The sequence below is a fragment of the Melanostigma gelatinosum genome, assembly GCF_949748355.1.
Source record: "Melanostigma gelatinosum genome assembly, chromosome: 3".
In the NCBI taxonomy this organism is placed as follows: domain Eukaryota; kingdom Metazoa; phylum Chordata; class Actinopteri; order Perciformes; family Zoarcidae; genus Melanostigma; species Melanostigma gelatinosum.
The window spans coordinates 16,515,458-16,536,487 of NC_136636.1; the positions used below are offsets into that span (position 1 = coordinate 16,515,458).

General features: G+C 42.2%; 1 protein-coding gene across 2 annotated transcripts in view; it reads left to right on the top strand.

The window, feature by feature from the left end:
• Positions 1-4,445: 4,445 nt before the first annotated feature.
• Positions 4,446-21,030, top strand: part of sema3fa (sema domain, immunoglobulin domain (Ig), short basic domain, secreted, (semaphorin) 3Fa) — a 48,197-nt gene continuing 31,612 nt past the window's right edge. For both annotated transcript variants that reach the window (XM_079265655.1, XM_079265656.1), the window contains exons 1-2: positions 4,446-4,777; positions 6,311-6,464. In XM_079265655.1, the coding sequence (XP_079121781.1) occupies positions 6,353-6,464 (112 nt within the window). In that variant the 5' untranslated portion in view covers positions 4,446-4,777; positions 6,311-6,352. The remainder of the gene's footprint in view (positions 4,778-6,310; positions 6,465-21,030) is intronic.

Here is a 21,030-nt window from a genome sequence, read left to right on the forward strand (position 1 = left end):
ATATATGATTGGCTGACTGCAGATTCACAAGCAAGCAATGACATTTATTAGCATAACAGAGAGTCTATTGTTTTATCTTCACAGTGTCTTCAATATGTTGTTGTTAAAGTCAACATTGCCAGCGTCAAGCCAACATAAATAGCAAAGATCTAGTTTGGGGTCACTCACAAACAGTATGCAGTCTGAATGGGATTCTCCAAAGTCTCTGCAGGCATGAATGAACTTGAAGACCAACATTTATTGCTGTATTTGTTGAACAAAAACATAGAATTGTGGCTCTAATGTTACAGCAACAAGACAAAATCTGTGGAACTGCTCCAACAACAAGAGACTGGCCTCAGAGTCAGCATTTATGTTTGAGTTTTTGCATTTAATTATCTTTTGTATCGTTTAGCTTCTGGGCACATAAAGCAAACTGTCCTATAATTCCTACTAAACAACTGTAACGTGACATTTGACGTGGGATTTTATAGGTTTGCGGCGTAAAGATTTAGACTTGCCTTTAAAACAATAGATTTTTTGTTGAAAAGGCATTGTCTAAAGTTAGATATATGGATGGTTGTGGTATGACGTACAAAAGCAAAGTAAAAAAAGTCGCTAGTCATAAAATGTCTCAGGCATCTAAAAACAACCAAAGTTTTCAGGGCCTGATTCAAGTTTTCTCCTCTGTCTGCCAGATTTGTGTTGGAGGTATGACTCTGCGAAGTGCGACGTTATCTTTTTTCCATTTAAATGCTAATGACGTGCTGCCGTACTAGTCAAAGCGCTGCAGAAACCGTGTGAATTTTTAATATCTTATCACACCAAAAGGTAACAGCTCTCCCGGTTAGGTGGAGGGATGAGTGCATGTTCCCTCATTAAATTCTACACAAACTGAGGGCCTTTCTGTGTGTCACGGCATCCTCGGCTCTGTGTGTGTTGCTAGTGTAATGTGTGTGGTCAGTTGTGTGCACTGACATCAGTCTGTGTCATTTAGATGTGCGCACAGCAGATGTGCGCAGCAGTGGGCTGGTGCACTTGTTTCTTCACCTCATCGGTAATGAGCAGCTGTTAATTGCCTCCCCATCATGTGGTGGAGGCAGCAGACAGAGGTTGAGGTTGTCACAGACCGTTCATAATTACTTTAGCTGGTGGAGTCATTGATGACAAAAGGTTAGAGGAAAATTCATTGAATGTAATGAAACTCACATGAGAGAGTGACCTCTGCTCTTATACTGCCTGGATTTGTATTCCCCACTGGCACCTGTTTCCATGAAAACCACCAGTGTCTTCCACAGTGAATGTTAATGTGGTGCATTATTTCCTCATTATAGAGTTACAGTGGATAAAGAAGTGTAAAACGCTCCTCATGAGCAACTCTCAGAGGACTCAGTGAGAACGACAACACTAATCTATGCAGCGTTGCGTTCAAGTCCTCCAGGAAAATGACAACGTTTTTAAATAGATATGTTCAACTTGCCGTCAAAGTTGCTTTGTGGAAACTGGCAGGTTTAGTCTGATAAAAGTGAAGCATTAGAAGTGAAGCGATGTAATATCTGAATCAAATATTATACTTCTCGAGAAAAAGAAGAATTAAGTCTCCCACCAGCAGTATTCAAACTCAGATTTACAAACCTGGCATCTCCTATGCAGAATAAAAACGCTTTAATGTCACTTTTATTTTTTGCAGAATTCCTCTAAATGTGTTGCCTCTGCGGTCTGACAATCGATGGTGATCTTTGGTTTCATTGTTATCCTTCGCATTGTACTCGTCAGATAGCTGCTAGAGTAAGCAATGCTGGAGGAAAAACTGGAGAGGATGAGGGACTTTCATGAAGGCGGGCGCTCCTCAAAGCCAGAATTCAATAATTGCTTTCCTCTTGTCTCACGCAAGTGACAGATGGTGAGGCCACCAAAGGCCTGAAGATGGGAATAATATTGTTGATTAAAAAGAAATATAGAAAACAACATGCAGCTGTTGGCTACAAGACCGAGACAAAAAAAGAAAGAGTGAAAAATGGGAATAGAGCAGGGAAGCAAAAAGAATATTGGTAATGACACAACGAAACATTTAGATTGGAGATTGTTTGAGCTGCTGAAATGTGAAGTTTTGGGAAAGAGATTTTATTGTTTGACTGAATCATTCTTGATGGGTGCTGAGGGATTGGGAGTTGTGTTCCAGATATTTATGAAAGTTGTTATTTATTTGGCTCTGTACCATCTGGTACTCAGACCACCCTTCAAACACAAACGCCCACCTGCACATGTTAAACAGTGAGTGAGAAAAAGAGTCTGATGATTTTTCAAGAACGTCCAAGATTCAGATGGACTAAAGCGAATCAATATCTTCCACATTGTGTGCGTGAGCTCGTCAGCGTGGGGGTAATTGTTTCCCAGAGCTCTTTGCCGGTATCAGGGGAAATTTAACACTTTTAATGGCAAATGCTGATGCTGAGCTCTCTTCCTTCCTCTGCTATGAGCACCAAAGCCTGGAGTCACGCTGCTCAGCCTCTTTTGCATACAAACTAATGTAACGATTGTCTTTCTAAGACATTGTTCAAAGAACAGAAAACTGAAAGTCACAGCCAGAGATCCGGTATCTTTTTGTTCCCATTTATCATGAAAGTACCTTTTTGTAATGAATCCAATTTATTCAAGACAAAAGGTTAGAAAAAGATAGAAAGTATACACATTTTTTGACAAAGTAAATGACAAAATAAACATGCGAAGTCCTTCATCATTAAATTGGTTATTTCAAATGGAGCATGCAAGTAAGTTTCAGTGGAATTACCACCCAGTCAGTTTTTTTCAGTGGTGCAGGTTTTATGGTTTCTCGCTGTAACATAATCTTTCCTGTGAACTAAATCAGCTCCACCGCCATGATTCAATAAAAGAAAGTCATTGTATCCTCAAAATTCCTGTCTGATTCTATATATTTCTGCAATAGCAGCGTCTCCAAGACATGCATGAAGCCTGCGCTACAGTATTTATCATTTATGGAACATAATAAGCATGCATACTGGGCGTCAGCTGCGTTGTGCCTTGACTGGATACGAAGCAAAATAAGCCAGTGTGATCAGGGGAGGGATCGAGTGAGATTAAAAGATTTAAGGCTCCATTTGCCCATGAATATCTGATGCCTATCTGAGGCGAGAGCCGGTGATCCTCCATCAGGTCGTCGAGGTGTCTGAATAAATCTACCTTATCTCCATCTGGCCACTTTTCAACTGTTTCTTAGGTGAACGTGTGGCCACATTCCTGTTGTTCCAAAGAGTCACGCAGAAGCTGTTTGCATCAAATGAAAATGTTTCTTCTCATCTGAAATCATGGTCGGCTCGGTTATTCTCCTTTTGAGTCAAAATATAGTAAGTAATTCATGTCTCCTTCAAAAAGCAAACACTGTTCCATACTGTGAGACTGCCAATACCAGCAGATACTGAACAATTGTTTGGCTCAGACCTGGCATCTGAACGCTTCTCAGCACAACTCAGTGTTGGCACCAGCCAACAAATAAAAATCGGTAGCTGGCAGTCACAGGCTGATCAAGTTGTGAAATGACTTCAGTACTATTTTTGATACTCCAGCTTCTTCAGGACAATCAAAATAATTGTTAAACCTTATTGTTGCATGCAGTTTGGACATGGATGTGATCTGTGAATTTGTGTCAGCAAAATATGACTTCTCTGAGGCAAAATAAAGTTGACATCACATTATCACAAGTCCCTATATGTCCTGACAGCCAGCATGTGTATTTTACATTGTGTATTCCGCAATCAGTCATTATACAGATGTTTTAATTGAAATTGTTGTTTGAGAGCTCCACAAATATGCATGCCTTTGCTTATTTTATCTTAATGTACCTTTATCTTGATCTTAATACATATACCTTTGGTGACAATAGCAAATGCGAATTGTAATGAAAACAAACTGCATCATTCTATTCTACTCAAGGCTTTAGGTTTTATTTCAGTAACAAATCACAAACTACAACATACTATCAGCGCAAAAGTAGCCTAAATGATGTGTTCCCATACAAAACTGAATATGAATATGAATATGTGAGATGTGATATGATAATTACTGATCAGTGGGAAATGTATGACAATGAGAATGCAAGCACAAATATCTGTTGTCAAATGCTTTTAAAGTATAATTAAAACCAGATTTTAAAACTAACTCTTTCATTTTTTAAAGGAAACATATGTTTTGTTTGTAGCATAACGTTTAGAATAACTCCCCCTGTGTTGAAGGGAACATCTCCACCAGCTGCCCTACATTACATGTGGGCTATAGTTTGTTCTTCGTCGTTTTAAGTGAGTTTACCTCTTCAGAGGAGTGTAAGAAGATACAGATCTGATTTGCTTTGTGCTAAATTTTGGGGCGGGACGGAGCGCGGGGATGCTAAGGTGGGTTCCCTCCCCCGTGGGTGTGTCCACCGCCGGGAGACCTCAGTGTATCCACCTGCAGAAGCCGCTTTCTTGCACACTTGAGCGTCGCTGCGCGTGTTGGACGCTCCTCTCCGCCACTCTTCTCCAGGAACAACTCTTTGTTTCAAACCTCCTTCAGTGGAAAATACACAATCTGTTGATACGATTTAGAGATCACTTCAAGTTAAGGCGGCTGCGTCAAGTTCATTTGAATCCAAGCTTTGTTCGGCTCTGGGGATAATCGTGCAGGATCTGCGGCGGATACACTGATATTACTCCTGCGTGCAGACAGAGGAGCTCAAAGGATCTGGAGTGGATGGTTTTAAATGTTGACCAGCTTTAACACAATATTCACTGAACGGAACTAGAAGGTAGGTCATAATGCAAGTGATGTTTTTATACAAGTCAGATTCGTTATCTGTATTGAGACAGATGTGCTTATAAAACAGTAGGAAGCAACATTTGGTGGAGTCGAAAGGAATGATGCATGCTTCACGTGTACGAGTATGCCTCTAATATTTAAAATGTGTCTTAAAAGTTCTATAAAAAAAATTGAATATTTTAAGTCAGAAAATTGAGAACAGTTTATTTTAAGCAACATACTTCAGTTCGCCTATTTCTATGTTTGGCGGATCTTGTCTGGCGCGTGGGAGGTAGTTTTAAATGATCAATTCTACTGGCAAATACAAATTTAAAATAATGCATGAGCAAAGAGCAGTGGTGTGTGTGCGTGTGTGTGTGTGTGTGTGTGTGTGCGCGTGTTATGTAGACAACGTGCAGGAAGCACTGAAAGTTTTGGCTGCAGGTGATGCTGTATCTTTACAATCTGCTATATTCACAGTGATCGAATACAGTAAGGAGCCCTCAACGTTACTTCCCACTGTCTAAAACCCTCTTATAAATGGCACGTGGTTCATGTTCATGTCCTCATAAGTCAAAGCCCAGTCACGCTTTATTTTGGTTAACGGTCTTTGGAGTTGTGCCTTTAGGGCTCAATGTGGAACTTGATCTTAAACCCTGACTGACACTTTGACCTCAGACTCAAATGCACGTTTACGAGTAGATGAATGGATGATTACAGCAAAACAACCTCACTAAAATAAATAGTTTTCTCCCAACATGGCACGGTCAATTAATTACACAAGCCTTTTTTTATACAGCTGTGCCACCTCATCCGCACGCTGATAACTTGGAGCGTCTTTAAATCCTTTTATGGGGATATTATTAACTTCAGCTCTCTTTGTGGCTGATATCCGCATGCTCATGGTGAGCACTGCTCGTGCGCGCCGGGCTTAACGAGGCATCTCCGCGGTGAAATTCAGCTCTTTGTGGGTAACAGTGCTATATTTCTTGACCAGGAATTTGACGCTTTCACAAACACGTTTTGTGTCCGTTTACGTATGTATGAAAAGTGAGCAGGGAGGTGCACGCAGCTCCTCTTTCTCCAGCTGGAAGGTGTCTCCGGTCAGCCACACTGTTGCTCTTACAGCACACAGAAGCAGACACAGGCAAGAATAACAGCAGAGGCACATTGCAATGAGAGATTCATTATAAAACCCGGTAGCAATGATGGAAAATCAATGCTGAACCAGCAGAGTATATTACAACTGTCAGGTTTTATGGTTGAGGTTAAGTTACTTTCTATTGCACACCCTAAAATAATAACCGAGGCAAGATTGTAAGCATTTATACTCCCCCATAATATACATTCAAAGCATGGCACCTGTAGCAGGAACAGATCCAGTGTTTAGCTTTGTGTCTCGGTCCCTGCCTGGGGATCTGTGTCGTTGTATGACTTCAGTAAAAAGCTTTATTAAAACGAGACAATGTGGCTGACATTGGTTGCTACAATTGGTTTAAAGTGCAGGCTTATTGACTGATGCTCAACCCTATCTGTCCCTCAGCTCCTGGACTCTACTTCTGCTCTGTTAACAAACAGAGGGACAATGTTGTGGGACAAGCTGTGCTGGCTCCTGGCCCTGCTGGCCTTATCGTCCGGGGCGCTGCCCGCCTTCATTGAGCCCCTCTCTGCTCCCAGGATCTTCCTGTCCTTCAAAGGTAAGGCACTCACAATACTTGCAGCGTCTGTGACCCAGTTTGTTTCGTTCTGTGCTTCTCTACACAGATATGTAGATTTGATCACCAGAGTAATGGTTGTTTCTGTCATCTGTCTTTTATTTCTTAGTCTTGTTGTGGGTAAACTATTGGCACTAGCTGAATTCAGAGCTTGGCAAGCCTGTCATCTATTCCTTTACTGCCTAACAGAGAGTTTGCTTGTGTGTCGCGATGAGAGGGATGCGGAGATGTGCTGCTGATTGTCCTGACTATTCAGGACCAGAGAATATGTCTTCATTTAATCGCCTGGCTGCCATTAGTTCCTCAAACAGGCCTTTGTGCGACCTCGGCTCCCTTCTGAAATCAAGTCAGATTTAACACTTGGCTGGGCACACACTCAGGGCGCAGATCCAGCATGTTATGAATGTTTGCCAGTGCCACATGAGGCCCTGTGTGTGTGTGTGTGTGTGTGTGTGTTGAACTGCCCTGTTAAAATAGGTCTCAGCGGTGCAGTCTCCGGTGCTTTGTCATTCCAGCGCCGGCTCAGCCATCGTGTCCATTGTGTCCTTGTAAAGCTCTTGAGGTTTTATAGTAGGCCTACTTCGGAAGAAGATTTTAATAAGCATCGGTCATGAGATATAAACTCTGTGTCGAGTTTGAACAGTTAGACACACTGAATGGGAGCTGGAGGTTTCTCTGCTAATCATGGCATTGAAATCATATAGAGAATATTTGTAGAGTTGTGGGAAAATGTGTTTTTTTTAATGGCATCTACAATGTGTCATGTGTCTCTAGTCATATAGTCAACACTGGAATAGCAGAAATAACTAATTTGCTTGCATTTGTTTGTTGTTACTTATGTCATGGTCTCTTGCTAATCTGATTAAAACCTCTCTCTTGATCACCTGTTAGTTTTCTTTCTCACCATTTTTCTCTCTAATCAAGTTGGATTTCACCCTCCACTGGTTTCACATTTATTTGGTAAATAATTAGTTTTCTACTTCTTTTAATCAAGTTCCTTTTGGTTTTTAATTAGTTTTGGAGGTTACTTTCTGCCTCACAGAGCAACTTCAGATAGCTGGAGAATAGAAATGATCCCTATGCTGTGCATTCCCTAATTTAAATTGGTTTTGCACCGTACTGAATAGCTCCGTAATGTCCTTTAATTATTTTTTTATGTGTAAGTGTACTTAACTAAATACTTGGCTTTAGGTTTCATGATAACTGTCTAGTGCTGACACACGTATTTGCTGTTATAAGTGCCTTCTGATAACATAAGCCAAGCTCATTTTTAACAAGCATTTCAATTGTGATGATGAAAGAGATTGAGGCGATGAGCTCCAAATGTCGTCTGCCAACTGTAGCAGCGAAAAGTGTTTTTTGCTTTAATTGCGTTGTTGGTTTTGCTTCTGTCTGTGACCCAGCCTCACATGTTTATCCACGAAGGTTACACAGTATCACTTTCCACCGATCATTTTAATGTTATAAAGCTCCGAGAGAAGATTTTGCTGCTTTTGGCTGAAATCCAGCTTGTCTTTGCTGTTCAATTATTTTCCCTCTATCAAGAGAAACACACAAGGGATTATATAAATAATATAGACACACACACATTTCTCGGAAGAAAAATGATGATATCTCCGATGGCAAATACAGTATTAGTACTGCATTTCACTGTGATCATCTGCTATAAACCCTTACCTTGAATTTCCATTCTGCCATTTAATAATCACTCATTTCCATCTGTGTTCATTTCTTACCATTTGTACCGTTTTCCTGGAACTCTTCACAACTGAAAGCAAAAGGATTTTCATGCATACAAGCCTGAACAAATCAGATGACATGCAACATCACAGTGAAACAGGAGGTTCAGTTTAAATGCTGCACTTTGGTATTTGGCTCTGGCTTATTACTTGAACCAGTAGTTATTTTTAATTTTGTATATATTTGTATTCATATGAATTGTTTAATCAATTCCCCATATTCAATAAATAAGATGGAATACACTATCATATTTTTTGCACTGTAGTTTTCATTGTTATTGTTCAACATTTAAGTTCCATGTCTGCAGGAACCCTCAAATGGAAAACAACAAACAATAAAACAGGAACCCAGTAAGTACATTTTCACCACCAGATTACTTAAAACTAAGGTTTACATAGTAAACAACCATAAGCAACCTAAGCAGATAATTTCGTCTTTTGAGGTTCCTAAGCTACTGAGTGTTTTTGTACAAGCCGAGTTATGAACTGTGATAAGGACCAAGTTAGCAAACAGAGGCTTCAAAAGAGTTGCGTGCACACACACACACAATGCTGGTCTCAAACTAAACAGTGTGTTTTCCCCAAAAAATATAATAGCATGCTATATTCAGTATACATTTATTGAAAAGTGAAGTTGGGGTTATGCAAATGACATTATCAAATAACATCGATATTAGATGTACAGATGGTATTCCTTAAAAGCCACAGTTATGTAGGTGTATTCTTCTTTCTCATAAAAGACTGAACGAGGCTGGCTTAGATCAGCTGCTTTGAGCGCCTATATTTACTTTTAAACAAGGTCTATAATCACGTGCTATTTTAGTGCGAGGGGCTCTGCGAGGTTGTGACCCTTCAAACAGAAGCCAGTCACACCCGAGGTTAACTGCCCTCAAACTGTGGGAGAATGGCACCATATTAACAAGTAATAGCTTGTTGCGCTAATCTCCGGGCCCATTTGAAAGTGTTTAACTTTGTTTTTCTCCGGCCTCTTTAGTCCTCTGTGGAACACCTGGGCGCAAGGTTAGCTCTGGGAAGAAAGCCAGACAAAGCCAGGCGGTCCTGTAATTCTCAGGGACAATCTTAAGGTTACTCCAGCCTCTGCACTTTCCCATACGCTCTTTGTGTCCCACGTAATGCGTCAATGATTGTCACGCCGGAACAAAGACTTCACGATCAGCTCATCTCCCCTGACAGTTTTCAGGGTTTAGATCAGAAATGGCGAGATGTCCTCCACCTCTTTTATTTTTTGAATAATTAGGAGCTGCGACTGAGTTTGAACTTGACTGCTTGTTCTCTACAACAATAGACCTCATCTTCCGCAGCTTATGTTCTATAGGCAGATTTATGTGTATATATAGTACATGAGAGGGGCCCTTTGTCTTCCTAAAGTACTACAAGTGTGACATTCCTCTATGTAGGTGCTCCTGTACTGCTGATGTCCTTTTGACTCCTAAGCTGAAATAGAAAGTATTTTATTCATAATTATCATTGTCGTGCCCTGAGATATTACACTTCTCTCCAGATTGTAAGAGCTCCTTGCACCTCACTCAGCCTCCTCACTTCTTATAGACGGTATGTTGTGGCACTGGAGACAGAGCAAAGTGCAATCAAGTCTCAGCAATCAATGAGCTGCTGAAAGCTTATCCTGCTAGCACATGACAGACAAGGTGCTCGCCTGCAACAATCCCACAGACTTATAAAAATAAAAATAAATGTTTCATGTCTTGATCTGTGTCCTTCAAACAAAAGTGAACAGGCTATAAGTAACCAGCTATTGGGATTGGCTAATCATCAGGGCAATTGCTTGTTCTCATCACCCAGAAACCCTCTTGCTGTTCAGCTCCAAAAATTGGGTCATTAATAAGCCATATCAGTGCATTATATTACATGCATCATCAGAGATGTTAGACATAATCAGACATGTATTGCATGGTGAAACTTACTTGGCAGATTGTCACAGTGCAATCGTTTATTTATGGGTATTACACAATGGTAATAATGAGCATCTACGGTGTGATGTGCTGATGGTATTGCTTTGCCTGATGCACATTCATGTGCAGTATAGAGGTGAACATGCCCAAATGTTGACACATTGACATGTTCTTTGTAAATGGACATACTGTTGTCAGGAAGACACAATAGCTTCAAACAATGAAAGAAAAATAGTGTAACAAGGTAAAGCTTTAGGAAATAGAAAACACCGGCAGGAGCAATGTTTCTTTTTAAATAAATTATAAGTGTGTGTTTCTTTTTGAGAAACAAGCTGAAAAACCACAAAAGCAAATACATTTTTTTGCACTGGCTAAAGTCCATTGTGCACATGCAGTGTTATCTAATTTAAATCCTCTGTGCCCCTCTCCCTACCAGCTGTGCTTGTTTACTCCTTTCCCAGCAGATAATCATCATCAGCACATGAGTGTAACAAGTTTGTCACAGCCTTTTACTGTGCCTCTCCTACATGCGTTCAAATTCTTAGAAATTATGGATGGCGGAATGCTTTTTATAAATGTATTTTTGGTCACGTTGCTGCACATTTGTACATGTAGTACTTTGATGCAGTTTGTGCTCTTGACATGCAACATTGTACCTGTTGGCAAAGTAGTGCCAAGCTGCCTCCCTTCCCTATTATCTCCATCAGAGGATGTCGGGTCACTGCAAAAATGTTTCCACAGAGTAATGCGTGGTGGCTGTGGCACGCAAGCCTGCAGCGATTATTACAATACTTTTCTACTTTCTCTCCAGAGATGATGCTGCTGATGGAGGAGGGGGGTAGTGCGTCCCAGCAACCTCTGCTCTGCAGGATGCATGATGTCAAACTATGATTATTCAGGGGATTTAAACAGAAGGCGACAGCGCCAGTGCTAAATATAGTGTCCTTCCTGTCTGTTTCTTTCTCTTTTTATCTCCCTCTGCCTCGTCGTCCTATTCCTCTCCCTTTACTCTACACTCACACCCTCTCTATTTGCTTGTTGATAAGAGGTTGGCAGTGTGAGGTAATGGGACGCGAGCACCCAGTATGCCGCCCACAGCACCTGATTTAGTACACTAAAGCGGCGAAAGGGGAGATGGGGGGGTCTCTAAAGTGCCCAGACTTTCCTTGAGAGGAGGGCACATCGGTGAGAGAGCAGGGGGACGTTTAAGGGAGGAGTGGGTGGATATATGCACAGAAAGATGTTGCCTACCAGCTCAGTAAACGTGCAGTGAGTGCAGTGCTAACTTAGATCCCAGGCTTAAAAGGAAATGATGTGTCTCCATTCACTTGTTCGTCATTTTCAGTCAATAAATTGCTGGCAAATTGCTAAAGTTTATCAAATGACTGTTTAAATAGTTTAAACTTTGTTTCTGAGAAATCATGTTTCTTTCTTTGGTTTGATATGGCAAATGGCTCTAAATACTACAGTACCCATGAGCCATCAGTCAGCACTGCTACAGAGAAGAAGCAGCGTTATTGCAACTGGAGAATTAAGCACTTTGCCATCGTTGCTGATTACATCTGACATTGAGCCTGAGCTAAACCTGATCTAAACTGCTGCATGTTTCATCAAGTTTCTACAAAACCATAATCGTTAGCTTTCGCTTGCTGTTGGTGTCTCATGCACAGATGATGGAGAGTTTAATGCCCATCCAAGCCTTGGAAGGGCTCCAACTGACCACAGTCACCTAATGTTGTATGCAAAAAAGATCAGGACGTTTACTTTTAAAACATTCTTTGTTAATAGTTTTTTTTTTTTTGTCAGAGATCTTCTGTGTGTACATGATAGTTTACCGGTACTTACGGGGGATGCTTTGGCAGGCTCGATAAATAGCCCATCCAGTTCCCTGTCTGGTGTGTAAAGGGGGGCAACGCTTAGCAGGGTGTGACAGACACGATGATGAGTGTGTGTGTGTGTGTGTGTGTGAGATAGACAGTGCATCCTGGTGTGCGTTTGTGTCTCTCGGTTTCCTCCTGCAGCCATTTTTTAGGAGCGAAATGTTTCAGACAGTATAAAAATAGAAGTAAGCCACAGTGGTGCATCAGACAGATGTCATTTCTTTCTCATGTTGGAGGAACCTGATTGGCTTGTGCAGTTAAAGTGGTTAGTGCAGTCTGTGCAATCGTTTTCTGTCATCTTATAACAGAGCCCACAACTCTTGAGGTGTGATTTTAATCATTGTTAGAGGCAGATTATTATGCATGCTGTGATCAACCTCAGGAGGGCGGGGAGGGGGGGGTTGAAGCGGACGACAGTTGTTGTGGTTGGAGACAGAATTAGAGAGCGAGTAATGGCTTTTACAAGAGGTGGTTCTCTGCAGATTTAAAGTGACAGAGATGAATAGGAGAGTCTTGTTAATATTCTTGCAAGGTTTGTGTATATGCGTGTGCTCACATGCTTGCAGAGCTTCTGTAACGCGCCCTATATGACACATGCTTTGCTTGGTTGCCATGGCAACGCCTACCTGTCACTCCTCACAAACCGAATCGGGTTCAAATGATTCTCTCCACGGAGGAGATGCGGGATGTAATCGCAGCATTGTGCTTATTTCCCCTGATGTCTGCTGTCTCTTCTTCTCTCAGGAAATCCTGAAGTAAAGCAGCGTGGAGGCTTCAAGGCTTCGTTAAGACAAACTACTAAATCAATTTACGAAAACAATAGACTGTTATAAAGCTGCGGCACAGTCTTGTGAAAGTGTTGGGGAGGGTTCGAGAGGTAAATGAGAGAATAAGTGGTTTCTCTGTTTTGAGACTGGACGTGCTCTCCAGATGTAGCCACGGTGTGGGAGTCCTCTGGGGGGGGGGGGGGGGTTGAAATTAAGGAGACAGCGGGTCAAGGGCACCTCTCCACTTATTTACTCAGACAGCTATCATTCATTATCATTTGTCTGTCAGTGTTGGGATCCTGTTACTGCAGTGCCATTGACCTCGTCATATGGTGGCGATTGTGAACACTTGGGGTGGGAAAACTACACTTAAATATACATAGACGTGTGTGTGTGTGTGTGCATCTGTGTGTGTGATTTGATACTTTGTCAAATGCAACTTGCAAAGCTAATTCAGCGTTAGCTGGATTCTAATATCTGGTTCAAGGTAAAAAGTATAATTAATTGTCGTTTTTTTTCCCATATACAATATTGGTATACAGAGAATTGAATTGTGTTTCTTCAGTGTTCACAGATCAGGTTTTATTCTTCCCTGATTTTTCAGCCCAGTCGCCATGAAAACATGGAGGCATTGTACGTTTCTGCAAACTATGGATATGTTGAATGTTTAGGTTTTTGCATTCGGTCCACTGTTTGCATTGGACTACATCAAGTGACGCAGGAGAAGGAGCACCGCGTGTAGCAAGTGACGTAATATATCGAGTGACTGTCAGTGACCGGAGCTGTAGAATACCAATTACAAAAGACACAAAAGTTATTGATCAGACAAAACAAGCTAATTTCGACTTTGAAATATGTTGTACTCTTTTTATTTTATACAATGGTGAAGTCAATGATCAAAAGATGATTCGATGATGAAAGTAATCTTCAGTTGCAGCCTTGCTGGGCAGTGAGTTACTGTTGGAGGAGAGAGCCCACACTGTACAGACCACTGTTCATCAGTGTTAACAGGTGTGTCTGACGTTACATCAGAGCAGACAGGCTGGAGGAGAGTTATCTGTGGAGCTATTGCTGGTATCACCAGGGGAGCTTTGGCAATCACATTAATGTTATCTGAATTGGACATGGGTGACTTGTTCTCCTCCCTATGGACATGGACTGACATTGTTGAACTCGAGGAGCTCGTCTTGTTCCAGCTTAGACATCATACAGGAGGAAAGGAGGAAGGGAAGGAGACAGAGAGACTCAGATAAGCAGAGCAAGAGTCACAGTGAGGACCGTCTGATAGGGTGAGTGGAAGGAAATGTGAAGGGAGCAATAGAGCAGATTCAGACGGGGCTCTCTGAGAGTGCTAATGGACTACAGGGCATCAGTGTCAGGTTTGCTATCTCAGCCAGAGCGTGGATAGATGGAGGGATTTGAGAATGAGAAGGAGGAGAGGAGTGTGGGTGCACAAAGGCCTACTCAGAACAAATTGTGTCTGCTTCCCATTAGCAGTGTATGAGTGTCGGTTGAGATGGTTCACCTCAGCTGGTGGCTGTTGAGCTCCGTGCCAAAAGCCCCGGCAATAACCTCGCACCGCAAGGTTTGATGTTGGAGTCAATGAAAAGTGCTGACTTTACTCAACACTCACATGTTGTCATACAGTTTGTCTTAGAAGAAGTGTTTTTGGCACCTGGGAATATTTGGACTAGCCCAAAGTGCGCCCTGAACCATACATTTATTCATAGACGAGACAAAATTATGTCAAGCCAAAGCACGAATATTTCTTTTTGCAGAGTGTTTATACAATCAAAGTGCTGTAGCTCGCTCTGTGCCACTTTGGCAAAGTTTTATGGGAAGTGCTTCCTTTTCGTAAATTAAAGGTCAAAGTTGTTTTTTTGGCAAGATCTGCGCAACCTCAAACACCCACAACCCCATGAATATTTTCAGGTGTGGGAGATTCAGACTCCATCAAGCCTCTCCGTGTGAACAGTATATGTTGGATGAAGACCAAGTAGCTGTCTCTGTGATTATGGGAGAAATTAGGCCTGTGGTTGAGCCTGACCATGATCCTGTGGGAGGCTGCAGTAGTGGTGTTTCACTATTTGATTTAAAAAGCCAGAACATTCCTCTTCCTCCTCCTGCTCCTGTCAGAGCTGTATTTCATTTTCAGCGCTCTTCATACATTCGCTCTACAGGATGCATAATTGGTGAAAACTGAGCACTCAGTCAGATGCTAACATCATTACAAAGCCCACCCTCAAGGTTCAAGATGTAAATGCTTGGTAAATAGCTAACCTCCCTTGTCAGATTGATCTCGTTTCAATCGGATTTGTATTCCCCACGTTCCATTAGCTGTTGTGGCTTCAGGCAAGTGATGCCTGAGTTTGAAGGTCGGACCTCTGAGTGAGATCACCCCAGTGTGGGCGAGAACCCCCCCTGAACCCATGCCGTCCTGGAAGAGCAAGAGAGCCAACAACCAAGCGGAGGAGGAAGGGCAGAATGTGGTGGAACATGAGGTTTCCAGGCCTTGTTTTCTGGGTTCATGCACTGATGGGCTTCCTGATAATGTGCTGATTGTGGAGGGGAGGAGATTGCCTCTCATCCCTGATCATTGTGGCGGTTGCATTGACGTGATGCCAAGAGTTCTTTTTTTTTCGTGCCCCGTTCACGCCCCTTTGCCTCCACGCTTTGTTAGTCAGCCCTGTTCTCAGGAACCCTCTCTAGGTGTCCCTAATGGTATGTTGGCAGTGTTGTCCATGGTATCTGTGTCACATGTGTGTGTCTGTGTGACTGCATACATGTGTATGAATGAGAAATAGGAGCAAGGGCCTCCTATGTTGCTGTTGTTGTTGTTGTTTGTATCGACGCCTCACTCATCCCCGTGAATGGACTGCTTGGTCTCAATAGAAGAGGGGCGTTTGTGTGGGCTGGGTCCATCATTCATTTACTTCATTCATGTCCCTGGGGAAGCGGAGGGGGAGTGGCACATTGGCACGGCATTCGCGCTCAAAGCATCTCTGTACGTCCTCTTCCTCCCTCTGCTTGCTCTCTCTTTATGTCTCTCAACATTCTCGTCTCTCACTTTTTCTCCTCTTGGCACAAACGCTGAAACAGTCATCACTCAAAGCTTGGCTGTGATCCGGGGCTTTCATGTTCTGTAGGATTTCGTGTTAGATGAATTGATGTGCTCCTCTGGACCATGTGCTCCGCCGCACTACAATGATGGAAGACCACAGACGGCCCCGCAGAGAGCTTATAGGCACCTCCTGGCACAAACACAGAGACGCAAACTTTTTTTTCCGCGTCTGACAGATCGAGTTTTAATGTGGTCGACTCGGCTGAGAATCACACAGAGGAAACAAAAAGGGTCTTTTGATATCGGGGAAGATCTCCAACCTAAATGATGCTTTGTTCAAGTGTAATCGCATTTAGAAAGTATAAAACACTTGGAATTCATTAGTCTGTGGCTTTTTATTGCACCAATGTCACACGCATAAAGAGCTGGTGCACAGCGTGAAATGTACCTTTTCACCACCGTGGCCAGATTACACTGTCCTATTAAACCATCTATGCATGATTAATTAGTCACAAACCATCGTAATGCGTTTCAAGCAAATTAGATCCCAAGAAGCAGGAACCACACCACACTCTGTTCGTTGGCATTCAACAGGATTGTTCTGTGTCACCAAAAGTCATATTGTTTCTTTAGTTGCAAAGATATTATATATGAAAGTGGGTGTGCAGTGATGAACTTCGGATTCGGGAACACTCATCGGATTGGACCAATGTTTTGCATCATGAGATGGACTGTCCTCTACGCACGTTCGGTATCACAGTAGTCCTGTTGCAGTGAGATCCAACTGGCATGTTCAGTTAAAATAAAAGCCACATTTTATGTTTTATTGCGCAACGATCAAACGATCATTTCTCAGCACTCCCAACTCTTTCTCCTGTGAATGTTGGAAAAGATTCACTAGCTCTTAAGATGATCATAACCAGACTGCTGGAAAAGCTACAACAGAAAATATGGCAAGCTGCAAACAAACAAGCAGGAAAAAAACAACTTGTCTTCTGTTCAGATCTGATGAATGAAAAACAGATAGCGAAGATAGAAGAAGGGAGTGTGAGAGAGAGCGGGAGAGGGCACTCATAAAATAAAAATGTCTCTATCTCTCTATTTCTGGTGTGGATCAGTCTGTTTGGTTGCCTTATCAGTGCAGAGCGGATGGCTAAGCACTGATTTATGAGAAGGTATGACAGCGTAAGATAAGACGGGTTTTAGCCTCCATGTGTCCGTGCAATCACTGGCCTCCTTCAACACCCGTTGGGAGAACGGATGGAGGGACTGTGACCAAGATTTCCTTCTGTCACGCATGTTGTCTCCGAACTGATTAGGACTCTTGCCTTCCTCACTGTTTTTTTTCAGTTTTTTTATATCTTGCTATCTCTCTCTTTCTCCAATCAAAACAGGTACTTCCAGCTAACTTTCTTTTGTCAGAACTGTCTGAGCATCTTTCACCTGGATGTTTAAGAACAGACTTGCAACTTTTAGTGGTGTAGTGTGAGCCTGAAGACAAATAGCTACGAATGGCTGGATCCTACTGTAAACGAGACCGTGTTGCACCATGACTTTTTAACTGTTGGAAAGGTCATTTCAACCATTATCTATCTCCATTTGTTTGCATACTAAATATCCCTGAGCAGAACTGCCAACATTAACATGCCACATAAATTACCATTTTAGATTTGCTGGTATTTGGGTGCATCGTCTGAAATCTGAACAGGGCGGTCTTATTTCATGCCTGGTGTGCAGAAATTGCAGTGTAGAATTTACGAGAACCAGAGGCCTTGATGTGATTTGTGTAGTGCAGACATGTTATCTTGTATTAGTTTTTATGATTTAATCCATCTTTTATTTTCTTCCTGCCTCTTCTTCAAAGCTTCTCAGTTTTGCAACTTATGCCTCTTTTGTCTGCAAAACATCACCATTCAACCCCACAATTCAATTTGGGAAACGTATCCTTATTAATATTAATTTCCTACTAGTTAGAGGCATTCGAATATCCTCTCCCCACGGCCCCGAAGCAGCCATACTCTGCATGGCCCTTATGGTCACGGGTGAGAAGAAGGTCGCAGGGTCACGGGGTAGGATGTCCCACCTGTCCATCAAACATGAAAGCAGCCAAATCAACAGGCGCTGGTGTTTTAAATGGGAGGGGTGAGAGCGTCAGTCAGCGAAGGGAGTAAAAAGGCCGTGGATTACACAGACAGACAGTAATCTATAGGTCTGTCGGCCTGTCAGTCAGCCTGACCTTGGGTAGCTTTGCTTTAATTGCAGGCTGAGATGAGAGAGTGGGGCCCGCCTGTGGCAGACAATTCACATTATCCATTTAAGTTGTAATGGCTGCCAACATGTTTTATCTTGAATGACGTTTTTTTGCTTTCAAAGCACATTTTTAACCTATTGGAATGTAAATGGATGTTTTAGCCTGTAATTATTTTCTGTGAAGCCTGCTCGTTGTTGAACTAATGCAGGCCGTTCCTGCTGGGAAAGCCCGTCACACGCAGCTTTCCTCTGGTCACATTCTGAAGTCACTGTTTCCTTTTTGGAGGATACTTGAAATAAAAAAAGACAACTCCAATGCTGATGGTGGTCGACTGCTGCCATGTGAGATTACTCTTCAATTCTGCACCTGTTTGCTGGTTTCTTTAACTGTGTGATGCGAGTCTTCCTTGACGCCTCTGGAAAGCCCAGCTATCACTTTGTCAAATTATCACAGAGACCCTTTGACCGAGAAACAAGACAGGTGGCATATGGTGATGAATTGCAAAAGTAAGAACAACCCATGAAATGTTTGTCATCTTGCAAAAGCTTAAAAGATCCATCCATCTATGCGAAACAAATTTCATATTGTCTTTTTACTGCAGTCAATACAGTTTGAATATGTTCCCAAACCAAACTATTTCCATAACAATGTTCTATAACATTCCTTTCTGCCACCTCGTCCCCCACTTCAGCCCTTTGCTCCAACTCCCTCCATTCCCTCTAACACCATCTCCCGTCATACAGCCACTCTCCCACTTAGAAAAGATGAATGCCCTTGACTGACAGTCATCATCCCCCACTTTGTGTTCTCCACTCGTCTGCCCCCATTTATGCCAAACAGACAGACAGACAGCAAATGGACAAGTTAACATGAACTCATGTGTCTCACAGCACTCAGTCAGCTTATTCTCACCAGTTGGTCTCCCTTCTCTCTTTTTTTCTTCCCACAGCTTGTTTGATTGAATGTTTGGATCAAATCTGTGTTTGTCTACATGGGTCCTTTGTGTGAGAGTATTAGTATGAGGCTGTATTAAATGTCATGCTTGTAAATGTAGCAAAATAGAATAGTTACTGTTATAGGAAGCACATACAAAAGATAGTTGTAATGAAAAGAGCTAGTGTGATGTGGTCTGGTCAGAGTATTAGTTTGCAGTCAGTTCTTGCTCACCATGAAACCCATCATGCCACCAAAGAATCACTAAAGGAAGACTCTGAAACATACAGAAAACACTGCTGCTTGTTCTGTGAAGGGTTCAGGGATAGAGGATACTTAGTGTAAGCAGAGCCAGTGCTGGGCCCAAACCCAAAAACTGAAACACGAGCAAAAACATCTCACATTTGTGGGGCTCCAGCTGCTCTGACCCAGGCCATAAGAACAACACATAATATTGTCTCTTGGCTGCTCCCAAGTAATAACAGCTCAGAAGTTACCTGTCATAACTAGGCAGAGAATATCTGTGTGTGTTTTTGTTTGAGAATATACTCAAGAGTCGTCCGAGTACGTTGCTGGTTCATTTATTTTTCTTAGCCAAGCTTGGAATTCAGAGCTTAAGTGACTGAAAAGGCAGAGTTTGTGATCTGAGTGTAATTACCTTCAGAATCATCTGCTGAGGTCAATGCCATATTGATCTGTTGGTTCCGCGGTGCACAGTCGGACCCCAATGGAATGGATTACTGGAGGAATGTTATGTTTGATTTATTTGCAAAGAACATCTCCTTAGGGAGTGTGATTTAAAAAATATTGACGTAGCACTTGAAGTTGCAGACTGAACTAAATATTTACATTTTATCGGATATCTGTGCAGTCCTCGTCAAAGACTGTAAGGAAGTGAGTTTAGCCAGAAATTATGTACTGTATTACGAATAAGAAAGTGAAAGTCTACTGCCATGCAATCGGCCCTGTGAAGCTAACATCAGCATGCTAACATATCATGTTTAGCAGGTATAATGTTTATCATGTATAGCAACTTAGGTTACCGTGTTAGCATTCTAACATTTGCCAATTAGCACTGAACCCCAAGTGCAGCGGAGGGTGATGAGTATCATTCGTTTTGCAGGTTTTAGGTCATAAAGCAAAGCAATGAACATTTTGACATGATGTCCATGCTAGAAGGAGACCAAAGTTATTACAAGTCATCCTGAAAGGAACATGAATGTCTGAATGAATTTTTGTAACAAACCATTCAATATTTATTTTATTCAACAGGCCCTTTCACTAAAAACCACAAATGTAAACCTCATTGGTGGCTCTATCCCCCTTTAATCTTTTGTGTACATCCTCTGGGAACCACAAATGTCTGTACAAAATGTTTTGCCAATCCATCTCGTAGATGTTGAGTTATTTCAAAGGGTAAGTGATGCTGATGGTGGTATCAAGAAAAGTCAAGGGATCATCAGTTACTAGGATCCATCCTCTCGGGACAGTGAATGTACATTCCGAATTTCATGGGATTCTATCTAATTGTAGTTGAGATATTTCAGTCTTGATAAAAGTGGTGGACTCAACAACAGTGTTATGGTTATGCATGCCTGTCTCAGTCTTTGTGGCAAAACTCCCACTCCTTGTTAACTGAGCACAAAGCCTGTCAGACAAATAAGCAGTTCCTCACTGCAGGCCCGGACTCCCAACACCCCATCTGAGGACCATGCCATGCTGCTCAACAACCAGCCGCCTGATTATTGAGCATTATCTGGTTGTCCCCTGCCTGTCATATGGCATTAGTGCACGAGGCTCGACCCAGGATCTGTGCTGACACGTACCTGGTTGGGGGTGACCCTGCCTTTGTCTAGCAGCCTCGTTGGGTCAAGTGGATGTATGCAGCCGAAGAGCATGCAGTATTATTTCGACCGTGTAGAGGCAGATGGGCTTCTGGCACTCGCCCATTAGCGGCTTTCTATATAACTCCACAGATGCTCATGA